At 39.1% G+C, this 19,832-nt stretch overlaps 1 protein-coding gene across 5 annotated transcripts in view; it reads right to left on the bottom strand.

Annotated features, from left to right (window-relative positions):
- Positions 1 to 19,832, bottom strand: part of nav1b (neuron navigator 1b) — a 191,464-nt gene that overhangs the window by 47,571 nt on the left and 124,061 nt on the right. For all 5 annotated transcript variants that reach the window (XM_049479436.1, XM_049479437.1, XM_049479438.1 and 2 more), the window contains 2 exons: positions 8,842 to 8,980; positions 2,642 to 2,948 (listed from right to left, as the gene is read on the bottom strand). In XM_049479436.1, the coding sequence (XP_049335393.1) occupies positions 2,642 to 2,948; positions 8,842 to 8,980 (446 nt within the window). The remainder of the gene's footprint in view (positions 1 to 2,641; positions 2,949 to 8,841; positions 8,981 to 19,832) is intronic.

Genomic DNA, 19,832 nt, shown 5'->3' with positions numbered 1-19,832 from the left:
TGCTGCATTATATTATTTTATGCTATATTATTTATTTTGCCACATTACGGTTATGCTGTTATACTCTTATACTATATTCCTGAAATTAATTAATTAATTTTCTGTTTTTCTATATCGCCAATTATATCGTTATCGCAAAAATACCCTGAAATGTCGTGATATTATTTTAGAGCCATATCGCCCACCCCTAATGTGTATATTTGCATATTTAGCAAATGAAGAAAGCGGAGAATAGTCAATCTTTTTAAAAAAATGTATATCTATTAAGTGAGAAGGATGGAATTAATAATCTTTTTTCTCTCTTTGTGTCTCTCTTTAGCCTCACAGTAAGCAATCTCTGGCTCCAGCTCCAGGAACCCCCCCTCACTTCATGTCTGTGTGATATCTCTGTGATTTCTGCTGAAGTGACATTCTCCGAGTTCAACATCACATCTGTTCTTCATTTCTGAGGGGTTACGGATGACAGGGGTGGCTAGCAGAAATAAGCTTACAAATATGTTCCTCCTTCGACTGACCCCAGATCACTTCCAGCCCATAATGCCGAGCCATTAACAGGTAATCCTCTGAGTGGGCCTGCGGGTTTGGAGAACAAAACGACGCTGTGTTTTGGATAAGAGCGGAGAATCGGGACGATACAGAGATACAGAGATGAGCGGGTGATAAGTGTTGGGTTGTTTTGAGTCTGGATGTTGGGATCTGTCTGAATCGACCAGCAGAGGATCCTCTCCTCTCTCTCTTTCTCTCTCTCTCTCTCTCTCTCTCTCATCCCCCATGACCTTTATCTGAGCCTGAGGAAAGCGCTTTGATGTTGACAAGGAATGCAGCTACAGCTTTAGTGTGTGTGTGTGTGTGTGTGTGTGTGTGTGATAACATTTTCTAACATTGCAGAGTTTACATATTTCGAGTGGACATATTTCCTTGGTTAAAGACCTCTTCTGAAGCTCAGACACGGAAGTGTGTAAGCAAATCTTGTTATGAAATCCAGTTTCTGGATTTAATATCATTTAAGAGTTCACAAATTATTAATTATACCATTTAAAAACTTATTTCAAATTATTTCTGCTACCTGTGGACAAGTACAGTCTTAAAAATGACCAACTGAATCCATTAACCAGGACAATATAACAATACTGTATATGTTTACATGACTAAAATAACTGAACAACATGTAAAATAAACAAAAAAATACATTTTTTTTCTTTGTATCATTAATGGAAACAATAGACCAGTGCATTTTTTAATTTGGACTGTTGTAACACTTGTTCATATACATATATATTTTTTATATTTTACCAATATTAAAACAATATTTAAGGGCAATGGAGAATATCTGATGCTATGATCCCAATAAGAAATATATTTATACATATATGATGTCTTGTACGTATAAAAAAAATACTTTAGCAGTAATCATTCATGTATTTTCCATGTATCTGCTTAATGAAACGTAGTGTGTAATATTAAATATTTAATATTTTTCTTTTCTGATTAACCAAAGATTTAGATTGATTGATTAATTATGGGAATAGTTGTTGATCATTATATAGTATACATCAATATGCATTTAGTACATATTAAGGGGGACTTATTAAACATATTTACAATATGTCTATAAGCTATACAAAATGTGTTTATGAAGTTCTTTGCACAAAATAACTCTCAAGTAAAGAGATCTCACCAGCACTATTCATACTAGTTTCTGTACCTTTCAGAATGAGCCATTTAAGGGCTCTGTCACTTTAATACTATTAAGCTGTTGCTGGCTACGCCACGTGTACGGATCTGCCACGGGCAGTAGGTACAGATCCCTCCTTCAAACAAAGTCTGCTGGCAAATCCTGCTGTGTACTGTCAGAGTTTCCCAACAAAAATGACTGAAATGGGGTTTCTTTAACAAGTCAAGTCAAGTCAAGTAGTTTTATTGTCAATACTGCATATGTACAGGACATACAGAGAATTGTGTACAATACAGCAGGGACATAGTGTCTCCCATTCTCCTTTATTATATCTATTATCTGTACTTGCTGTAAAATTGGGAAGGACAGTAACGTAATTTCAATTCTCTGTATGTCCTGTACATATGCAGTATTGACAATAAAACTACTTGGCTTGACTTGACTTGTTAAAGAAACCCCGTTTCAGTCATTTTTGTTGGGAAACTCTGACAGTACACAGCAGGATTTGCCAGCAGACTTTGTTTGAAGGAGGGATCTGTACCTACTGCCCGTGGCAGATCCGTACACGTGGCGTAGCCAGCAACAGCTTAATAGTATTAAAGTGACAGAGCCCTTAAATGGCTCATTCTGAAAGGTACAGAAACTAGTAAGAATAGTGCTGGTGAGATCTCTTTACTTGAGAGTTATTTAGGTGAAGGTGGTCGGTGGATCATAGAAGCATACGATTTCTGACACCAAATTCTTTAAACTGATTCAATGAAAGCGAATAGATGGATTTTACTAGTGTTCGGAGTGTTTTAGAAGCAGTCCAGACCCAAGTGGAAATCCAAAGAATGCACAAAAAAATGTGTCCTAATATGTGCCCTTTAACAATACTTTGCTTCCAAAATACTACAAGCCATCCTATAATAACCCTAAACAAACACTGCTGGATTTTTTTTAGTGTAAAGTACTGTTTTCTCTTACCTGCCACTTTCAGCACACTCTGAGATGTGTGTGTAATTGGAGACGTGACGCCAATTGGAGGATTTCGTCCTTTTCTGAAGTTGCCCGGCTGCCCGAGACTCTGCGGTTTCTTCAGCTCTCCTCTAGGGGTCTTCTCGTTTGAGGTGCCCTCCATTGGCCTGCTCTTCCGGTACTTGCTGGAGGACTCCGTCTTCAGGCTGCCGGTCTCGTAGGCCCCGCTGTCAGCCTTCCGCAGGGCCTTGCTGTCCTCACTGTACCAAGCAAGCCCACTTTCCACCAGGGAGCGCTTCTCTGCATCTGTACGCAGCTGAGAAAAGACGTATAAACACACATACATAAGCTTTAATACAATGAAAAAATGGTATATGCAAATGACAATCAGTATAATTTCTAAGTCATGACCCTTTAAATAAAAATCCAATTTTATTAAACAAACCTCAGAATGATAACAGTAATAAAAAAACATACTTTAAAATGCACTGTTCCACATGATTAAGCAGGCCACAGGTTTCAAGCAATATGGGAAAGAAACTGTCCCAAACAATTAGTCCGTCACAAGTTCATTGGATGCAAGAATTGTGCATGTGATATCAAAGAAGGGGTCCTATGTTATCATGTAACTTGACCTGTTAAGATGTTTTTGTTTGAAATAGCTTTTGATTTTAGTAAATGAGATTTCAAGTCATGACCCGTTGAGTATAAATCCATTTAATTCATTTTATTGAACAAACCTCACAATGACAACTGTATTTTTTTTTTTATTAAAAAAAATCAAAATACATTGTTCCAAATTATTACGCACAACAGAGTTTTAAAACATTGTATAGTTTGTGAAGAACTGAAAATAGCAGCATTAAATGGTTATATTTACTAAAATCATGAGCTATTTCAATCAAAAACATTTTGGCAGGCCAAGTTACATGTTAACATAGGACCCTTCTTTGATATCACAAATCACTATTCTTGCATCCATTGAACTTGTGAGGTTTTGAGACCGTTTCTTTCTCATATTGCTTGAAACCTGTGGCTTGTATAATAATAAGATGAGATAAGGTTTATTGTCCAATAAATTTACATTGTCTTTAGTAGTCTGGCGGACAAATACATGAAATTACTTAAAACACAGACAAGAACACAAATAAATACAAAAGAGAAAATAAATACATACAGATTGTATGGGAGAATTGTGTATTACATCCTTATTCAGAATGTGATGGAACAGTGCATTTTGAGTTTTTATTTTATTTTTTTTAACAAATATTGCTATCATAGGGAGGATGGTTCAATAAAATTGGATTTATTATTAACGGGTCATGACTTTATTAGAAATTATACTGGCTGTCATTTGCATTGACCATTTAGGAAAATCTAAGAATTTATTTTTTATGTGTCTAAAAACTCGCAATTACAAAACAAGCAAAGAAAAGCACATAGAAACTCCTCCACAACACACGCCGCATATTTGGTCTGGATGTTACGAGTTTGTCTGTTATCTTGCGAGCAGTTCCAAATCAGACACAGCTATCAACGGCCCAATCTGAGCGTCTACGAATGCGTAGATAAACACGGCGGCGAGGGAGATTGATTTCAGTCTTAAGGAAGCATAACACGGGGTGTGCTCCAAAGAAAACTCAACCCTCTCCACGGACTTCATCTCAACGCCTGCGCTCTCTGTTCACGACATCAAAGCCATCCGAGTCTGAGACGGGCTCTGAATTTAGGTCTCAGGTCATGTTTTGTCGCATTCCTACAGAAACATAGCAGATACGAACTGCACGGAGCTATTTTTCTCGACGCAAAAAAAAAAAAAACTCCATAGTAAATTACTGTGGTCCCAAAGTAAACCACCAATAATAGCGTGGAAGATGCCACAGGATCTACTTCATGCTTTAGACTATAGTTTATTGTTTGGCTCTGTGCTATTTGTGGCATGGCAATGACGAAACATGGCAAAGATATTAGGTTTGAATAATCCATGAGGTAAATTTTTATATTCCACAGTGGAAAAACTCAAATGAACAGAGGAAAGACACATATAAAAAAGTTGAGTATTCTTGCATAACTATGGGCTCTATTTTTGGAATCTGTGGACAAGCAATCAACCATGCACCATGCACCTTGCACCTTGGTTTAGGGTAATGTTGTAAAGTGTCTTTGCTATCAAAACGACAGGAAAAGTATTACTTGTGCAACTCAAAGCGTGTAAACGGCATGTAGTACTAATTTGTGTAATTAATCATCGGTGTGTGGCGCATCTGTACTTTCCTTTGCCAAGATAGCAATACGGCACAAATTTACCTGAACGCACCTCATATTGAGAGCACTACGGCCATTGTTGTAAAGCGATAAAGGTGTAAAAATAGACTGTTGGCGGGGTGTAGGATAGCAACGAGCATCATGGCAATGCACCTTTTACAGAAAAAAACTTTTAATAAAAGTTCATGTAAAAATGTAAAAGCACACAGATTAAGCATAACATTATGACCATTATCCTTAGTTGTACAAACATTATTATTAATTATTTTTAGCTTCACTGATCATATAGGAGCACTATATATATATATATATATATATATATATATATATATATATATATATATATATATATATATATATATATATATATATATTGTGGTAGGCCCCTGGGGTAAGGGGCGTGACCACTGTGACCCGGAAGGAGGAAGCTTACAGAGAACACAGACACGGGGAGTAAATGAAACTCAAAGCACACCTTTATTCGGCTTTTAAATGCCCTCCACCACACCCAGAATAAACTCAAATAAACATAGCCCAGCCCAATGGGGCTCTAGAGTCTGTAGAACTACTTTTAGTTTAGTTTTTAAGGTTTTAGCGTCCGCGCAGCCTCAGCCCTCAGCTCCCCAGTGTAAGTTCCTCCTTCAGTGAGCTGAGGCTGAGTTTTATACCTGTCCCAGCCGGCTGCTTAATCAGTCCGGATGCGAGCCAGCTGGGACACATTGGGCTGTGCGCTCCGGCATGGGGCGGACCCACGATTCCCCCGCCTCCTCACGCCACAATATATATTTGTTCTGTATAGTAGTTATTTAACTACAAACTGTATTTCTGTATCTGTTACATTATTATCCTTTATTATTCACCCTGTTCTTCAATGGTTAGAACCCCACAGACTTGCAGTTAAATATAAGTTGAATGTTCTATCTATGAGGCATCTATAATAGACCATCCAAATAAAGTGATACCACATTTTGCAGCAATGCAGAGAGTAACTACAGAATTAAAATGTGCCAAAAAGTAAAAAAAATAGCAAAATTGAGGATACTAGGTTTTTGCATGATGAAATCCCAACACCAGGAGGGTGAAGACAAGCACACGCCTCCTCTCACACATGTGAAGTCAGACTCCGCCTCTTTTTGAACTTGCCGAGTAGCATCACAGCGCTAACGCTTGGAGGAAAGCGCAGTGACTCAGTTCAGATACATCAGCTCACAGATGCAGCCTTGTGCTGATGATATACATCACCCTAGGAGTAATGAAGGCACATAGTGCCATCTACTAGACCAGGGGTGTCCAAACTACGGCCCGCGGGCCATTTGCGGCCCGTTTCCTTTTTTGGAGCGGCCCGCGAGTTATTTTAGAAATAGAATGAAAGTTGGCCCGCTGTTAAGCAGGTTTTTATAATGTGAGATTCAAAGTTTGAACGCTAGGTGTCAGAAACGGGCCAAAGAGTCGGAGAGAGTGCGCATTTCTAGTGCAGAAAAACGGGCCAAGAGTCTAAAAGTTGCTGTAATTAAGGAGTTTAATATTAAGAGACATCATGAAATTAAACATCAATTTGAAAAATCTTAGTTTACACAACACTGTGAAAGATAAAGATAGTTAGTCAAGTAAAATGGCGTGTAAATGAAATAATCAGGAAAATGTATTATTTAAAGTGGTATACTTCATTATTTGTTTTATTACAGAGTCTGTGGCCCGTGACTTCAAATATATTTCTCCTTCTGGCCCCCAACAAAAAAAGTTAGGACACCCCTGTACTATACCCACCCAGAGAGAGCAAGGCCAATTGTGCTCTCTCAGGGCTCCGTATGAACAGGATTCAAACTGGCGACCTCCTGATCACAGTGGCACTGATTATTTTATTGAGCTCAATCCGGCCCAAGGAAAATGCTGGGAAATCTTGGCCTTGGGTTGGGTTCGGGTTCAGGTTCAGGTTCAGGCAGAGGATCTAAACTCTAATAGTTAGGCAATGTGTTGAGATCTCCAGATGTTGGCTATTCCAGCCACTCTTTGAAATATCTCACAAGAGCCTGATGACTGAGATTACCCTGAACAAAAAGAAATATGATTTTCTCTTTGAGGCTTTAAACTACTTGTGATTACCATTTGTTGAACTTCCAATAACGCCCGATTTGAGAAGTTGGGAAATGCAGACAAATACAATATCGCCGAACAGCCCACGGTTTAATAAATGTCAACAGCAACGCCAAGATCTGGCATCCTCTCTTCTAATTTGCTATAAAAGCACAGATGGCACTTTCAACACCACACATCCCCGAGATCTCATATCTCATATCTCAGGCATGATATAATAAAGCAGCACTGCCATAGCAACCTAGCAAGCCTATTAACACGGCTTTATTTCTCCCAACTCCCGCTGAGTCTGAACTGCCACAACTTGTGACTTAATTACAAGTATCTCCGAGCAGCGATTTCAGCGAGCGCTGCTCAGCGTAGGTCTGGATCTCAGGAGAACAAAGGAGGTATGGAATATCGCTTCAGCTGCTCCTAATTCAAACGCAGGAAACTGAGGCCAGGACGCTCGTATGGTTCAGACTTCCTTATCTGAGCTGGAGTCTGACGGATGAGCTGTATCCGCGTCATGCTTTAACGGGTGTTGCGTGATTTCCACATGTTATTTTTGGGGGGTTCGTGTTCGGAAGGGACGTCCCAAAGGTGGCTTTGTGTTTTTGACTAAATTAAACGCGCTCAGGGGGAGCGGGACTGAGTCACAGAGACACATAAAAAAACACACACACAACAGGATAAAAACATACCGGACAGATCCAGGTCAAGGATACGCACCTTAATACACACACACACACATATATACACACACACGCACGGACCTACAACTGGTGGATTGCTTTGGAACTTTACAATATGAGACGAAACAGACAAACAGAGGCTTGGTTCAGTGCATAAGCTTTACATTTAAGTTGCTAAAATTAGGGATGCACAGAATATTTGGCACCCAAAAACTGAATTAATTAGGATTCAGTCCTAACAGAACACAACAGGATTGTGTTAATAGGAAGCAGCGCAGATTCACACTCTTAGCAGTTTACTTGCCATATTTTTTGGACTATAAGGAGTACTTAAAACCCTTTAATTTCCCAAAAATCTACAGTGCACCTTATGTATGATTTTTACCAGTCAGGTATTAAGGAGCAGTAAAGCCACTCTGCTGAAGTACAGAGTTATAAGGATGAGTTTTAGTAAAGTTTCTCCAGCACTAAGGCTGGGTGCAGCAGCATTAGCATTAGCCGCTAACTGCAGCGCTAGCTCTTGCACCATACAGAGGAGAGTATATCGTACTGTATTAATTGTGTTTGCTGTGCCACAAACCGCTAACTGGGTTACTGCTATCGGGCAGCATTCGCATCCAAGCACTTCGGTTAGCGGCTAATGCTAATGCTGCTGCACCCAGCCTTAGTGCTGGAGAAACTTCACTGAAAACTCACCCTTAGATAAAATATAGAAAATCTAAGCTTCCTGTAATTAAATAGAAGCAGCTTACTCATCCAAATAAAATAAACAGTTTTCAGGAGATTTGTGTAGATTAACATCCAGCGCTCATTTAACTTTAAAGGAAAAAGTTTTTTTTTTAAGAATTATTTTATTCTTACTAGTGTCACTGAATGCACCTTATAATGAAATGAAAAATAGACCAGCTAAATAGATGTTCATTGAGAATGTGCCTTATAATCTGGTGCGCCTTATGTATGAGCATCAGGTGTGTGAATAAATAAAACATTCTAAAAACCCTCGAAAATGTCTCTGTGCCTAGTGTGAAACGGCCTTCAGACTGATTTAAGTTGGTAAATTATTTAATTAACTGAATTGGATATGCAGAAAAATATGCATAGTGATGAACTGGCAGCACATGATGATTAGAGACCACTCTTGCCTTTTTATGTATAGGAAACAGAGTGGGGTCTTACCATTACGGACGAGTTGCGTCTGGAGCCGACAGGTGTGGTGGGGAGGGAGTTGAGGGAGGAGCTAGCGTTCAACTCCTCTAAACTTATATTATCTGATCCATCACTCAAACCACTGCTGATGGAGCTGCTTTCATCCCACCTGCAAAAAAAAAGAGAGAGAGAGAGAGAGAGAGAGAGAGAGAGAGAGAGAGAGAGAGAGAGAGAGAGAGAGAGAGAGAGAGAGAGAAAGAGAGAGAAAGAGAGCAAAATTAGCACATATTCATTAAATTTTAAATTGGCACCAAATGGTCACTGCCTATGGTCATAAACTCCATCCTCCTGAAAATACCAGTTCAACTCCAAAAATAAGAATATCATTGAAAAGTGACTTTATTTCAGTAATTCAGATCAAAATGTGAAACTCATATATTAAACTATATAGATGTATTAAACACACAGTGATCTATTTTAAGCGTTTATTTCTTTTATTGTTGATGATTATGGATTACAGCCAATGAAAACCCAAAAATCAATGTCGTCTCAGAAAATCTGAATACTATAAAAGACCAGTTGGTACTACTTTTGGCAGTCTGGACAGTGTGTCAAGTCCTGCTGGAAAATGAAATCCGAAGCAGTTTGGACTGTGTGTCTCTCCACTCTTCCTCCAGACTGTGCTCCCTTCATTTACGAATGAAATGTAAAATTTACTGATGATCAGTGATGGTTTGAAGAGTCATGTCTGTCATCTGCTGGTGTTGATCCACTGTGTTTTATTATCAAGTCTAAAGTCAGTGCAGTTTTGTTTTCCCGCAAAATCTTACAGCACTTCATGCTTCCCTCTACTGCTGACAACTTTTATGGAGATGCAGATTTCATTTTCCAGCAGGACTTGGCACACTGCCCACACTGCCAAAAGTACCAACTGGTCTTATATAATCTTCTAATTTTCTGAGAGATCACTCTGTGTGTAATACATCTATATAATATATGAGTTTTAACTCATTTTGAACTGAATTACTGAAATAAAGAAACTTTTCAATAATATTCTAATTTTTAGAGATGCACTATTTCACCATTTTGCTTATTATAGACACAAGCAGTGGGGCAGCACCAGTATGGGAAACCTCCATGGTGTGAAGATGGAGAAGAGTCAGGTGATTTCACCATATGATCAGACTGAGACACTGAGACAGATCCTGCTGTCTGCTGTTGAGACTCTTTGAGACATGCTGAGAACCAAGCTGCTCATAAAGCCTCGTGTCCAACAGCTGCCTGGACCTTATAGAGAGCACCTTTCCAGCACACTTATGGGCAGAACATGAATGACCACGCGGTATGTGACACTCGGGACATTTCGAGGTCTAGGAGAGACCGTTGGCTGCACCAGGCTGGGCTACTTCACTATTCTGGCTCAGTCCTGCAGCCTGTGGGTCGTCCATCTGTTTTGAAAGGGGACAGCCTGGCTCTTGCTAATCAGACTGGCAGGATTCACCTACTGTCCGCTTGACTGCGACATGATTCACACCATGTTACACTGGTTCACACGCAGGACATACACTCTAACTTTCACTGATGCACTAGCGCTTCTGGATGTACCAATTATAATAGAGTACAGTAAATTACAAATTACGTATTTTGCGCATCTAGAGACTGAGATTTTTGCCCATTCTTCTTTATAAAACAAACGTTTCAATGTGCTTTATCTGTCCTAACCAGTCTCTGTTCTAGTCTGGTTCTAGTAATTGTTCAGAGGGCAGGGCTCCAGACTAACACGGTCCCATCGTCCCCGGAATGATAAAAATAGCACATGGGATGAGATAACATTACATTACCATACATTTAGAGGGCACTTCTATCCAAAGCGACTTACAAATAATGATGTACATTAGCAATAGAGGACAAAGAAATGTTTAAGGCAAAAACAAAAAAACTAGACTGGGCCTAAAGGAGGCCAAGAGGAAAATGGTGGGATAGAGGAGCAAATGAATAGTAGGTGCTCTTTGAAAAGCTCTGTCTTCAGGATGTTTTTAAATCTAGCAAGGGACACTCCTGTTCTGGTGGTGGAATGTAGATTTGATGGATTATAGTTTTATATATTATAGATTATAGCTTCTTGGGAGAGCAAATCTATGGGTGTGGTAAAATTGGTTATGATGTGTTTTTTGAGGAGATGGCTGTAGAAAATACACAAATATATAACAATAATTGTAAAACTGTCTTGAGAGATGACAACCTTTCGTTACCTTTTATGAAACTATATATATATATATATATATAATTATTTTTATACAGATTTTTTGAGTTAGCAGACTCTGGTGTGTATTGCCTATTACGTTTTTTTTTAGGCTTTATTTTATTAATGTTGCATTCAGGTGTACCTGCATTATTGTGCTATTATCTTATAATTACAGTACCAGTCAAAGGTTTGGACACACCTTCTCATTCAGTGTTTTTCTTTCTTTTTTATTTAATTAATTTTCTACATTGTAAATTGATATTTAAGACATCACATCAATTAAGGGGCACATATGGCATTACATAGAAAACAGTAATAAAAACAAAAAGCGTTTGTCCTCCATATGGAGAACTGTCAGACCTCAGAACAGCAATAAGCCCAGATGACCAAAGAATCTAAGAATCTGAAAAAAAATAGAAGCCTACAGGCGAAAATCCCCCAAATAAGAATTAAAAAGCCTCTTAGCGGTCTATAAAAAGTGTTTACAAGCTGCGACACTCGCCAAGGAAAGTGTTACTAAGTACCAGTACCCTGCAGAGTGCCCAAAACGTTCCTGCAGAGCTTTTCCTCTTTAGTTAACCCCCTTTTAATCAATAACCCCCTGATTTTTGCTGTCTCCACACTCAACTCAAATTTAAAAAAGGCTGAAAAATGATAGGGATAGTTTGGCAGGGGTGCTGGGTGATGTATGGGTTTAGGGGCAGGGCAGGAGGGAGAACTGATTGGCTGAGCTGCAGCAGCAGCAGCAGTGTGCCTCTGATGATGGTGCGACGGAGATGGTTGGACGTCAGCAGGGGGGCAGTATTATTGATTGTCTGATCTGCAGAGGCAGAAATTAGCACAATAAAAGCTTTTTTTTAAAGTTTAATAAATGTTTAGAAACATTTTAAGCAGGACTGGTATGTTCCACAACTTTAAAGGAACACATTTCAGCTATTTACTAAAAATATATATAGTTTAGGGCAAGGGTGTGCAAATAAGGGCTACAAAAAAAACTGTATTGGAAAATGAAGTGTAATTGGATGGAGTGCTACACACCAGTAGCTCTCCAGCCCAGAGGGTTGTTGAACCCAATTGCAGAACAGTTGATCTTAAAGCAGGTAAACACAAAAAAAAGGAAAAAATAAATACACACTGCTCCTCATGTGGGATCGAACCCGTGTCGTCAGGGTCACGGTCCAATAAACTACCACTGCTCCGGCTAGTGAATTGGGACACGACCAAAAAAAACAAAAAAACAACGCCCTTATAAGGAGATAGGGAGCCCAAGAACGGACAGAAAAACGTGAACAAGTGGAAAATAAAGTCACGCCGAGTGCAACAGAGAGAGAGACAGGGGAGTAATGTAAACATAAGCTCCCCAGACAAGCTTTTTATTTATTTATTTTTTTTCTTTATAGTTCAAACAACCTCAAGGGCAAGATGTTTCAAGCTTGCCTATTGCCAACCCCTGGTTTAGGGTTTAGTGTCTCTTTAAGATAAAATTTAAAGAGTAAAAATGCTTAAAATATTAAATAAAACACAGCTGTCACTCTGGAATAGAGATAAAGTATTAAACTCTAAAGCGCCCACGCATCTGTGCACACAGGCCTACAACGTTTCTGAGTGACTGTAGATGAATGAATGCCCGGCCGTGACAGCAGTTTGAGAACTGAGGAACTGGAGCAGATGCAAAGTGACAGCTGCCGCCAGCTCAGACCAGTACACTACCACGCTGACACGCTAACACCTGGTTCAGTCCAGTCCACACACACACACACGCTAGTGCTGAAAAAAATTACATTGAAAAAGTTCTTTTTTTTTTAACGATATTTATCACAATTAAACAATGCAGGGCCCATGACGTCACCAGCCCCGGCCACACCCATGTGCTGTCTTGCCTCCGGACCAATCAAGAGCTGAATCAGTGCCGAGCTCAATTCAAAACCTGAGGAAAACAGCAAAACTACAGTAATCTGTCCTTTAATCAGGCATTTAAATGGCTTTTTAAAAGGTTAATAAGAGAGTTTGTTTTTCTGCGATTAAAAGCGTGAATTCAGCTGTAACTGGAAATATCTGCACTGCAAAACTGTGCTGGACTGAGGTGCACAGCTTTCCACATGTGCCCACGTTTACAAGCACGTGCCCGACCATGTGGATGGAGACCATGTGGATGGAGACCATGCGTGTGGTTACCTCGTGTTTACTCCTGCCACCCCCCCCCCACCCCCTTGCACTTCTCAGGCAGCAGCAGCCTGTCACCCACAGAGACACGGAGACGGCGCTGTGTATCTACTTCTTGTATCAAGAATCAAAATGCAAATCATTGCTGTGTTTGATTTAATTGCCTTACGTAACATTGCATGTCCTGAGATGTTACTATTGCGCATGACGATGCTTAAATAATATATCGTGCAGCCCTAACACACACACACACTTACACACTCAGCACAGAGTGAGGCTTTATCCAGATAAATGATCACACTCAAAATAAAGTGATCTGAGGACTATAATTAGGATAATAGATTCAGCACAGCAAAATTAGGTCAAACACTCTCTCATTTATCCATCACTTTGAGAGGGAATAATTTTACAGCTCCTCTCTTCTCTGATGCTCTTCAGTGGATCACAGGAGGACAGCATGGTTCCTCTTCTTCTTCATCTATCTGGACCATCCATCATGTGGTCTGAATGACTGCACTGTGTACTAGTTCAGATCTTCAGAGTGGGTTCAGCCATTTACCACGACTCGTCTCTTTTTCCATAATCGGCCATCAAATGATCTTCAATGCTTGGATGGTCCAAACTACCATCAAATTAACTTGAATAAAATCAAATCAGATCAAACATTTTAACAGCTGTTCGCTCACCATCATGCGAGTGTGTCTGATTAATGGAGCTCAAAGCAACAAAGAACAAAGAAAGATCGATATCAGCTATCATGAGAGCTCTAAGTGAGCCATTAGCAGCCTGCTTTGTATAGTTCAATAAAGATTTTTTTAAACACCACTAACTAGATACCCCTCTCAAGAGTGCATCCCTTTGTCCAAACAGTGAGCAGCTAGTCTGATTCTTCATTTTTAATCAAATATTGTATTCAGAGCTCCTTCCAGTATCCCTAAGGCTTTAAAAAGCATTCTCAGAAGGTTGTAAAGTTTCTTAGACTAAACTAATGCTGAAAAGCTATCCTGAGAGGAGTTAAGGATTACAGCAGCTCTATGTGAGCCATTAGCAGCCTGCTTTGTATAGTTCAATAAAGATTTTTAAACACCACTAACTAGATACCCCTCTCAAGAGTGTGTATTTTTGTCCATACAGTGAGTAGCTACTAGCACAGCAACAACAACCCTGAAGAGCTGGAGAGGCTCATTTTAACAGATTGACTTTTGGGCATTTTAATCCCCATCTAGTTCTGAGTCTTTATTTTTAACCAAATACTGTATTCAGAGCACCTTCTGGCATCCTCAAGACCTAGAAAGTACAATATAATATAAAAAAAAAGTTATTTCAGAAACTAAACAAATGCTAAAATGCTATCCTGAGAGGAGTTTTATAGCCGCTCTATGTGAGCCATTAACAGACAGTGTTGTATAATTTAATACAGGTTTTTTAACACCGCTAACTAGATATCCCTTTTAAAAGTGCATATTCTTGTCCATACAGTGATTAGCTATTAGCACAGCAACACACCAGAGCTAATAAACAAAAGCAGCTCTATGTGAGCCATTAGCAGCCAGCGTTGTATAGTTCAATAAGGATTTTTAAACACCACTAACTAGATATCCCTTTTAAAAGTGCATATTCTTGTCCATACAGTGAGTGGCTATTAGCACAGCAACACACCAGAGCTAATAAACAAAAGCAGCTCTATGAGAGCCATTAGCAGCCAGCGTTGTATAGTTCAATAAGGATTTTTAAACACCACTAACTAGATATCCCTTTTAAAAGTGCATATTCTTGTCCATACAGTGATTAGCTATTAGCACAGCAATACAACAGAGCTAACAAACAAAACTATAAAAGTATAATTGTTTCCTCTGTAAACCATGTAAACATGTTGAGCCACAAGTGAGATGTTAACACATTTATAAAATTAACAAAATCAACATTTACTTATTCTACTTACACCTTTTTAACATTGCTGATTCATTAAATTAGGTCTTCACGGTTATTTTAGCAAGATAAAAGCACTTAACTGCAGGTACTGCATGCTCCACATCCTCATAAAGCATTAAAAAGCGCTCTGCACTCGAGCGCACTCAAGCTTTTTTCATTACGTCTTTAAATGCCGCTCATTTGTACTTGGCATTTGTAGGCAACAATCAGCATTGCAGAAATACTCCCCCCCCCCCCCCCCCCCCCCTCCATCTCTCCTGCAGAGCCTCAATTACTCAGAGGTTACAGACTTAGCGGAGTCTTCACCAGTGGAAAAGGGGAATTATACATGCCAAAGTGTCAGGGGAGGACAAAAACAGCCTGGCGAATCTTGGAAGGCCGAGGCAGTTTGCGCTAATCACAGGTTGCGATGGCTGGGGAGAGAATGGGTAATGCCTACATGGTTCTGCAGCTGCACAGCTTCCTGAGCACCGCAGCATGAGAGCAAACAACATCTCTTCCCTCTCTTTCCACAGAGGTTTCCATTTACACTCATTCGAAACGCAAGGGTGGCACTGTGGAGCCGGCCAGGCTGTAAAACCATGCGTCAGCAAGTTTCTGGACTGCAGAAAGAGGTGGAGATGGTACGGTCACAGCGAGACATTACACCCTGTGTGAGGGAAGGTCATTTCAAAGACAAGAACACCTCGACAGTTTGGCTAATGCAAGCAAAAATGCATTAAATCATTAATTAAGCAATTAAATGTAATCATTTACCTGATATGCATCAACTATGTGGAGCTGGAGACATGCCAATCTAATACAGACTCATTTTAACAAATCGGGTATTGGGCATTTTAATCCCAATCCAGTTCTGAGTCTTCATTTCTACCCAAATACTGTATTCAAAGCATCCTCTGGTGGCATCACATGCATTAAAACCCATTTTAGAAGGTAACAAAATATAGTAATAAAGTTATTTGTGAAAATAAACTAATGCTGAAAACTCCTGAGAGGAGTTAAGGATTACAGCCGCTCTGAGACATTAGCAGCCAGTGTTGTATAAGGTTTAATAAAGATATTTAAACACCACTAACTAGATATCCCTCTTGAGAGTGCATCTTTTTGTCCATACAGTGAGTAGCTATAAGTTACTAGCTATTGGGTTTGTTGGCTGAGCCGCCCAAAATCTGGGGTGGATTTTTACTTTTTTTAACCAGCTTAACCAGAACTGTTCTATACATACACACCTATCTATCTCAATTGTACTTCGCTGGCGTTTTTACATAGACACATTCTAACCATTTGTTCCTTAGCTCTGAATTACTGGGTAAAGTTTAGAACGCTGATGTGTTATTTGCACAAATAACACAGGAATGAACTGCCATGCTGTTATAGTGCTGTTATCTCCTATCTGATGATTCAGTGTTGCTACCTGGCTTCAGCTCTGCCTGTGGGCGGCCCCGAGCCAAGGTGTTTTTTTGTGAAAACTACTTTATTATCACTTATATAAACCGAGTTTATGCAAAGTGACCATGCCAATACATTTCATCGTAGCCTACTTTATATATTTCTATAATAAATAACTGAATAATTGATGAAATTACTGTATAAATGATAGGGACAATAGAAGGTAAGTAGCACGATAGACACTTTTCTATCGTCCCAACGATATTTATAGTCATTTCACACAGCACTAACCTATAGTATTATACAAAAAAAAAAGAAAAAATGAATTTCAGCAGAAGGAGACCTTTAACAGATACCAGAACCAAATACAGACCCAATCCCAGGCCTTATTACAGGCTCAGAAGTTTGAAACATAAAATATACACATGTACATAGCCAAGGAAAAACCCTCAAGGCTGTTCATAGACACTGAACTCAAAAGTCCAATACAACATGTTATTTCTAAGCATATATTGCCACTATAATAGACTGGATAAAACCAGAGGACTGAATAAAACAGAAGAAGCTCCAGCCGAGCCTGTGGCTGACTGGGACAGCGGTTTGCTCCCTGTGGAGTTTGGGATCCTCCGGAGGCTCTCTCTAGAGTCTCTCTCTCTCTTTCTGGGCTGAGAGACGACGTGGTAGACCACTGCCTTCTCCACACTCAGTGACAACCCCATAAATCTCACTTAGTCATTTTACAGCTGCAAAAGACAGCGCAACGTATCGCCTGTGTTTGCCAGGAGGTCACCCGGACGCCACATGCCGGGTTAGAAGACAACGCAGAGATGAGACACAGAGAGACAGACAGACAATGGGACGAGCTGTTGCTTAGAACCGTCTCTGAGAGAGCCTGAATTTGTTTGTCGAGCTGAGCTGTGTTGTGATTTATGTGTTTTCCTGCATTTCAGACCAGTAGTCTGGTTGAGGCCTGTTACAGTTATTATATAAACACCTGATTGCAATAATCTGAACTGACCGCAGCCATTTTCCACAAATGTTCGCATTCAAAATAACAGGTTTATGTCATAACCAACAGAATGTTCAACTGAGGCAAACAGATGTCAATGAAATAAAGCATGAAATTAATTTACTGTTAGAGACTGTAAAAAAGATATACGCCATGTCGCCGTTCCCATTCATTCAATGAAAATTAAGCCAAAATCTTCCGCCATGTTGGCGATCCTGAAACCCGAGTCTGCGCAGTAGAGACCAGAGGAGGGAGAAAGACTGTGGAGAGACAGCCTACTCATTTAAATAACCCCGCCCCTGAGGGCTGCCTTCACAGAGCTCACACAGTCTATGGTCCCGCCCATACAGTCATTGGTCCCACTAGGTGTAACCCAGCCCGGTTTTCTCAACTTTTTAATTTTACAGTGTAACAATTTTATTTGAATTTATTTGAAGCTTTAGATAACCACAAAGTGATTTGCATTGATTTAACTTATTTCTACAAGCACTTAACCTTAGTTTGTACGGTTTCAGTTATTTTTAGGCTTGGCTAAAGCTTTAAACAATCATTAGGCTGCAGACCAGGTGCTAGAAAGATTCTAGAAGAGTCAAATACACTAAAATCACACTAAAATCAAAAGACAATAACAAGAAAAGCCACCAAACCTGGTGGCAACCAAACATCAGTCGTTGTTTTGCACTTTGGTACCAACATAGTGGATCCTTACAAACTTTTTATGCTTTTCCTTTGAATTTTTTGAGTGGAACGATGTCTGGAAAAGACTGCATTAGTAATTGCAGTCTTAAAATTGATGCTAAAACATTGCTCCTCTTTTTTATGCAATAATTTTCTGTTTATATCATAATTTCCAGGCTATAAGCCGCGTCTTTTCTCACACGCATTGAACACTGTGGCTTATATAATGGTGTGGCTAATATATGGAATAAACATATAGGAACCATTTATCAGATTGATGAAAATTATAATACAAACACAAATGCCCACTCCAATAAACATCTTAAAACACTGTATTATCATTATTTTACACTAGCTATTTAAAGCAGGTCTTATATGGGCTATTCATAGAACCGTACCAAATTCCATTATATACATTTTAATATTATTTTTCTTTCCTTTTTTCTTTCCTTATTTTTTACAGTGTACAGTTAGAACCAAGTCAATAAACACAACTCCACATTGTATCATAACTTTGACATGCATATGATGCTCCACAGCATACAGCTCTGGAAAAAAAATAAGAGACCCCTTAAAAATGAATGAGTTTCTTTGATTTTATCAAATTGAAAACCTCTGGAATATAATCTAGAGGAAGATGGATGATCACAAACCATCAAACCAAGGTGAACTGCTTGAATTTTTGCGCCAGGCGTAAAGGCATAAAGTTATCCAAAAGCAGTGTGTAAGACTGGTGGAGGAGAACATGCCAAGATGCATGAACACTGTGATTAAAAAACAGGGTTATTCCACCAAATATTGATTTCTGAACTCTTAAAACTTTATGAATATGAACTTGTTTTCTTTGCATTATTTGAGGTCTGAAAGCTCTGCATCCGTTTTGTTATTTCAGCCATTTTTCTTTTTTTGCAAATAAATGCTGTAAATTACAATATTTTTACTTGGAAATTGGGAGAAATGTTGTCCGTAGTTTAATGTTCATTTTACTCAAACATAAACCTATAAATAGAAACTAATAAAATCAGAAAACTAAAGAGGTCTCTTATTTTTTTTTTTTTTTTCAGAGCTGTATGTACAGTTTTTTTTTTTCTTTTTAAAATGAATGGGTGTGGCTTATATTCAGGTGTGCTCAATAGCTTGGAACATACGGTTCCTTTCTTTCTTTCGTAACTCTGTCTAAACTAGTTCAGTATGGGTTTGTCTTAATCTCTTTGACTCAATCTATTGTCCATCTGCATTACAAAATCATGTGCCTGCAAACAACTTCTCACTCTATTATGCTTGTTGGCTACTATTTCTTTACAAGTTGTGTTCAATGTACAAAATAAGCCAATTATATTACAAATCCAGTGATTTAAAAAGGCAATTAGTTGTCAGCTACAACTCCATGACTCTGACAGACCTCGTCTGGTACAAGAATAAGTGAAACGTGCAGCTGAAAATATGATTATACCCAAGGAAAAATGGTGTGTCACTGTTTTAATAATGCAATAAACCCTGTGCTTAGGGTCACGGTTACGGAAAAAATCCTCAAAGTCTTTAAAACCACTAACAAGAATCCTATTTCTCTACAAATACAGGCCTCCTGAATATTAGGCCGCTGAA

The sequence above is a fragment of the Astyanax mexicanus genome, chromosome 5 (genome assembly GCF_023375975.1).
Source record: "Astyanax mexicanus isolate ESR-SI-001 chromosome 5, AstMex3_surface, whole genome shotgun sequence".
NCBI classification, from domain to species: domain Eukaryota; kingdom Metazoa; phylum Chordata; class Actinopteri; order Characiformes; family Acestrorhamphidae; genus Astyanax; species Astyanax mexicanus.
Note: the sequence above shows the minus strand (reverse complement) of the source record. Positions and strands in the feature narration are given on the sequence as shown.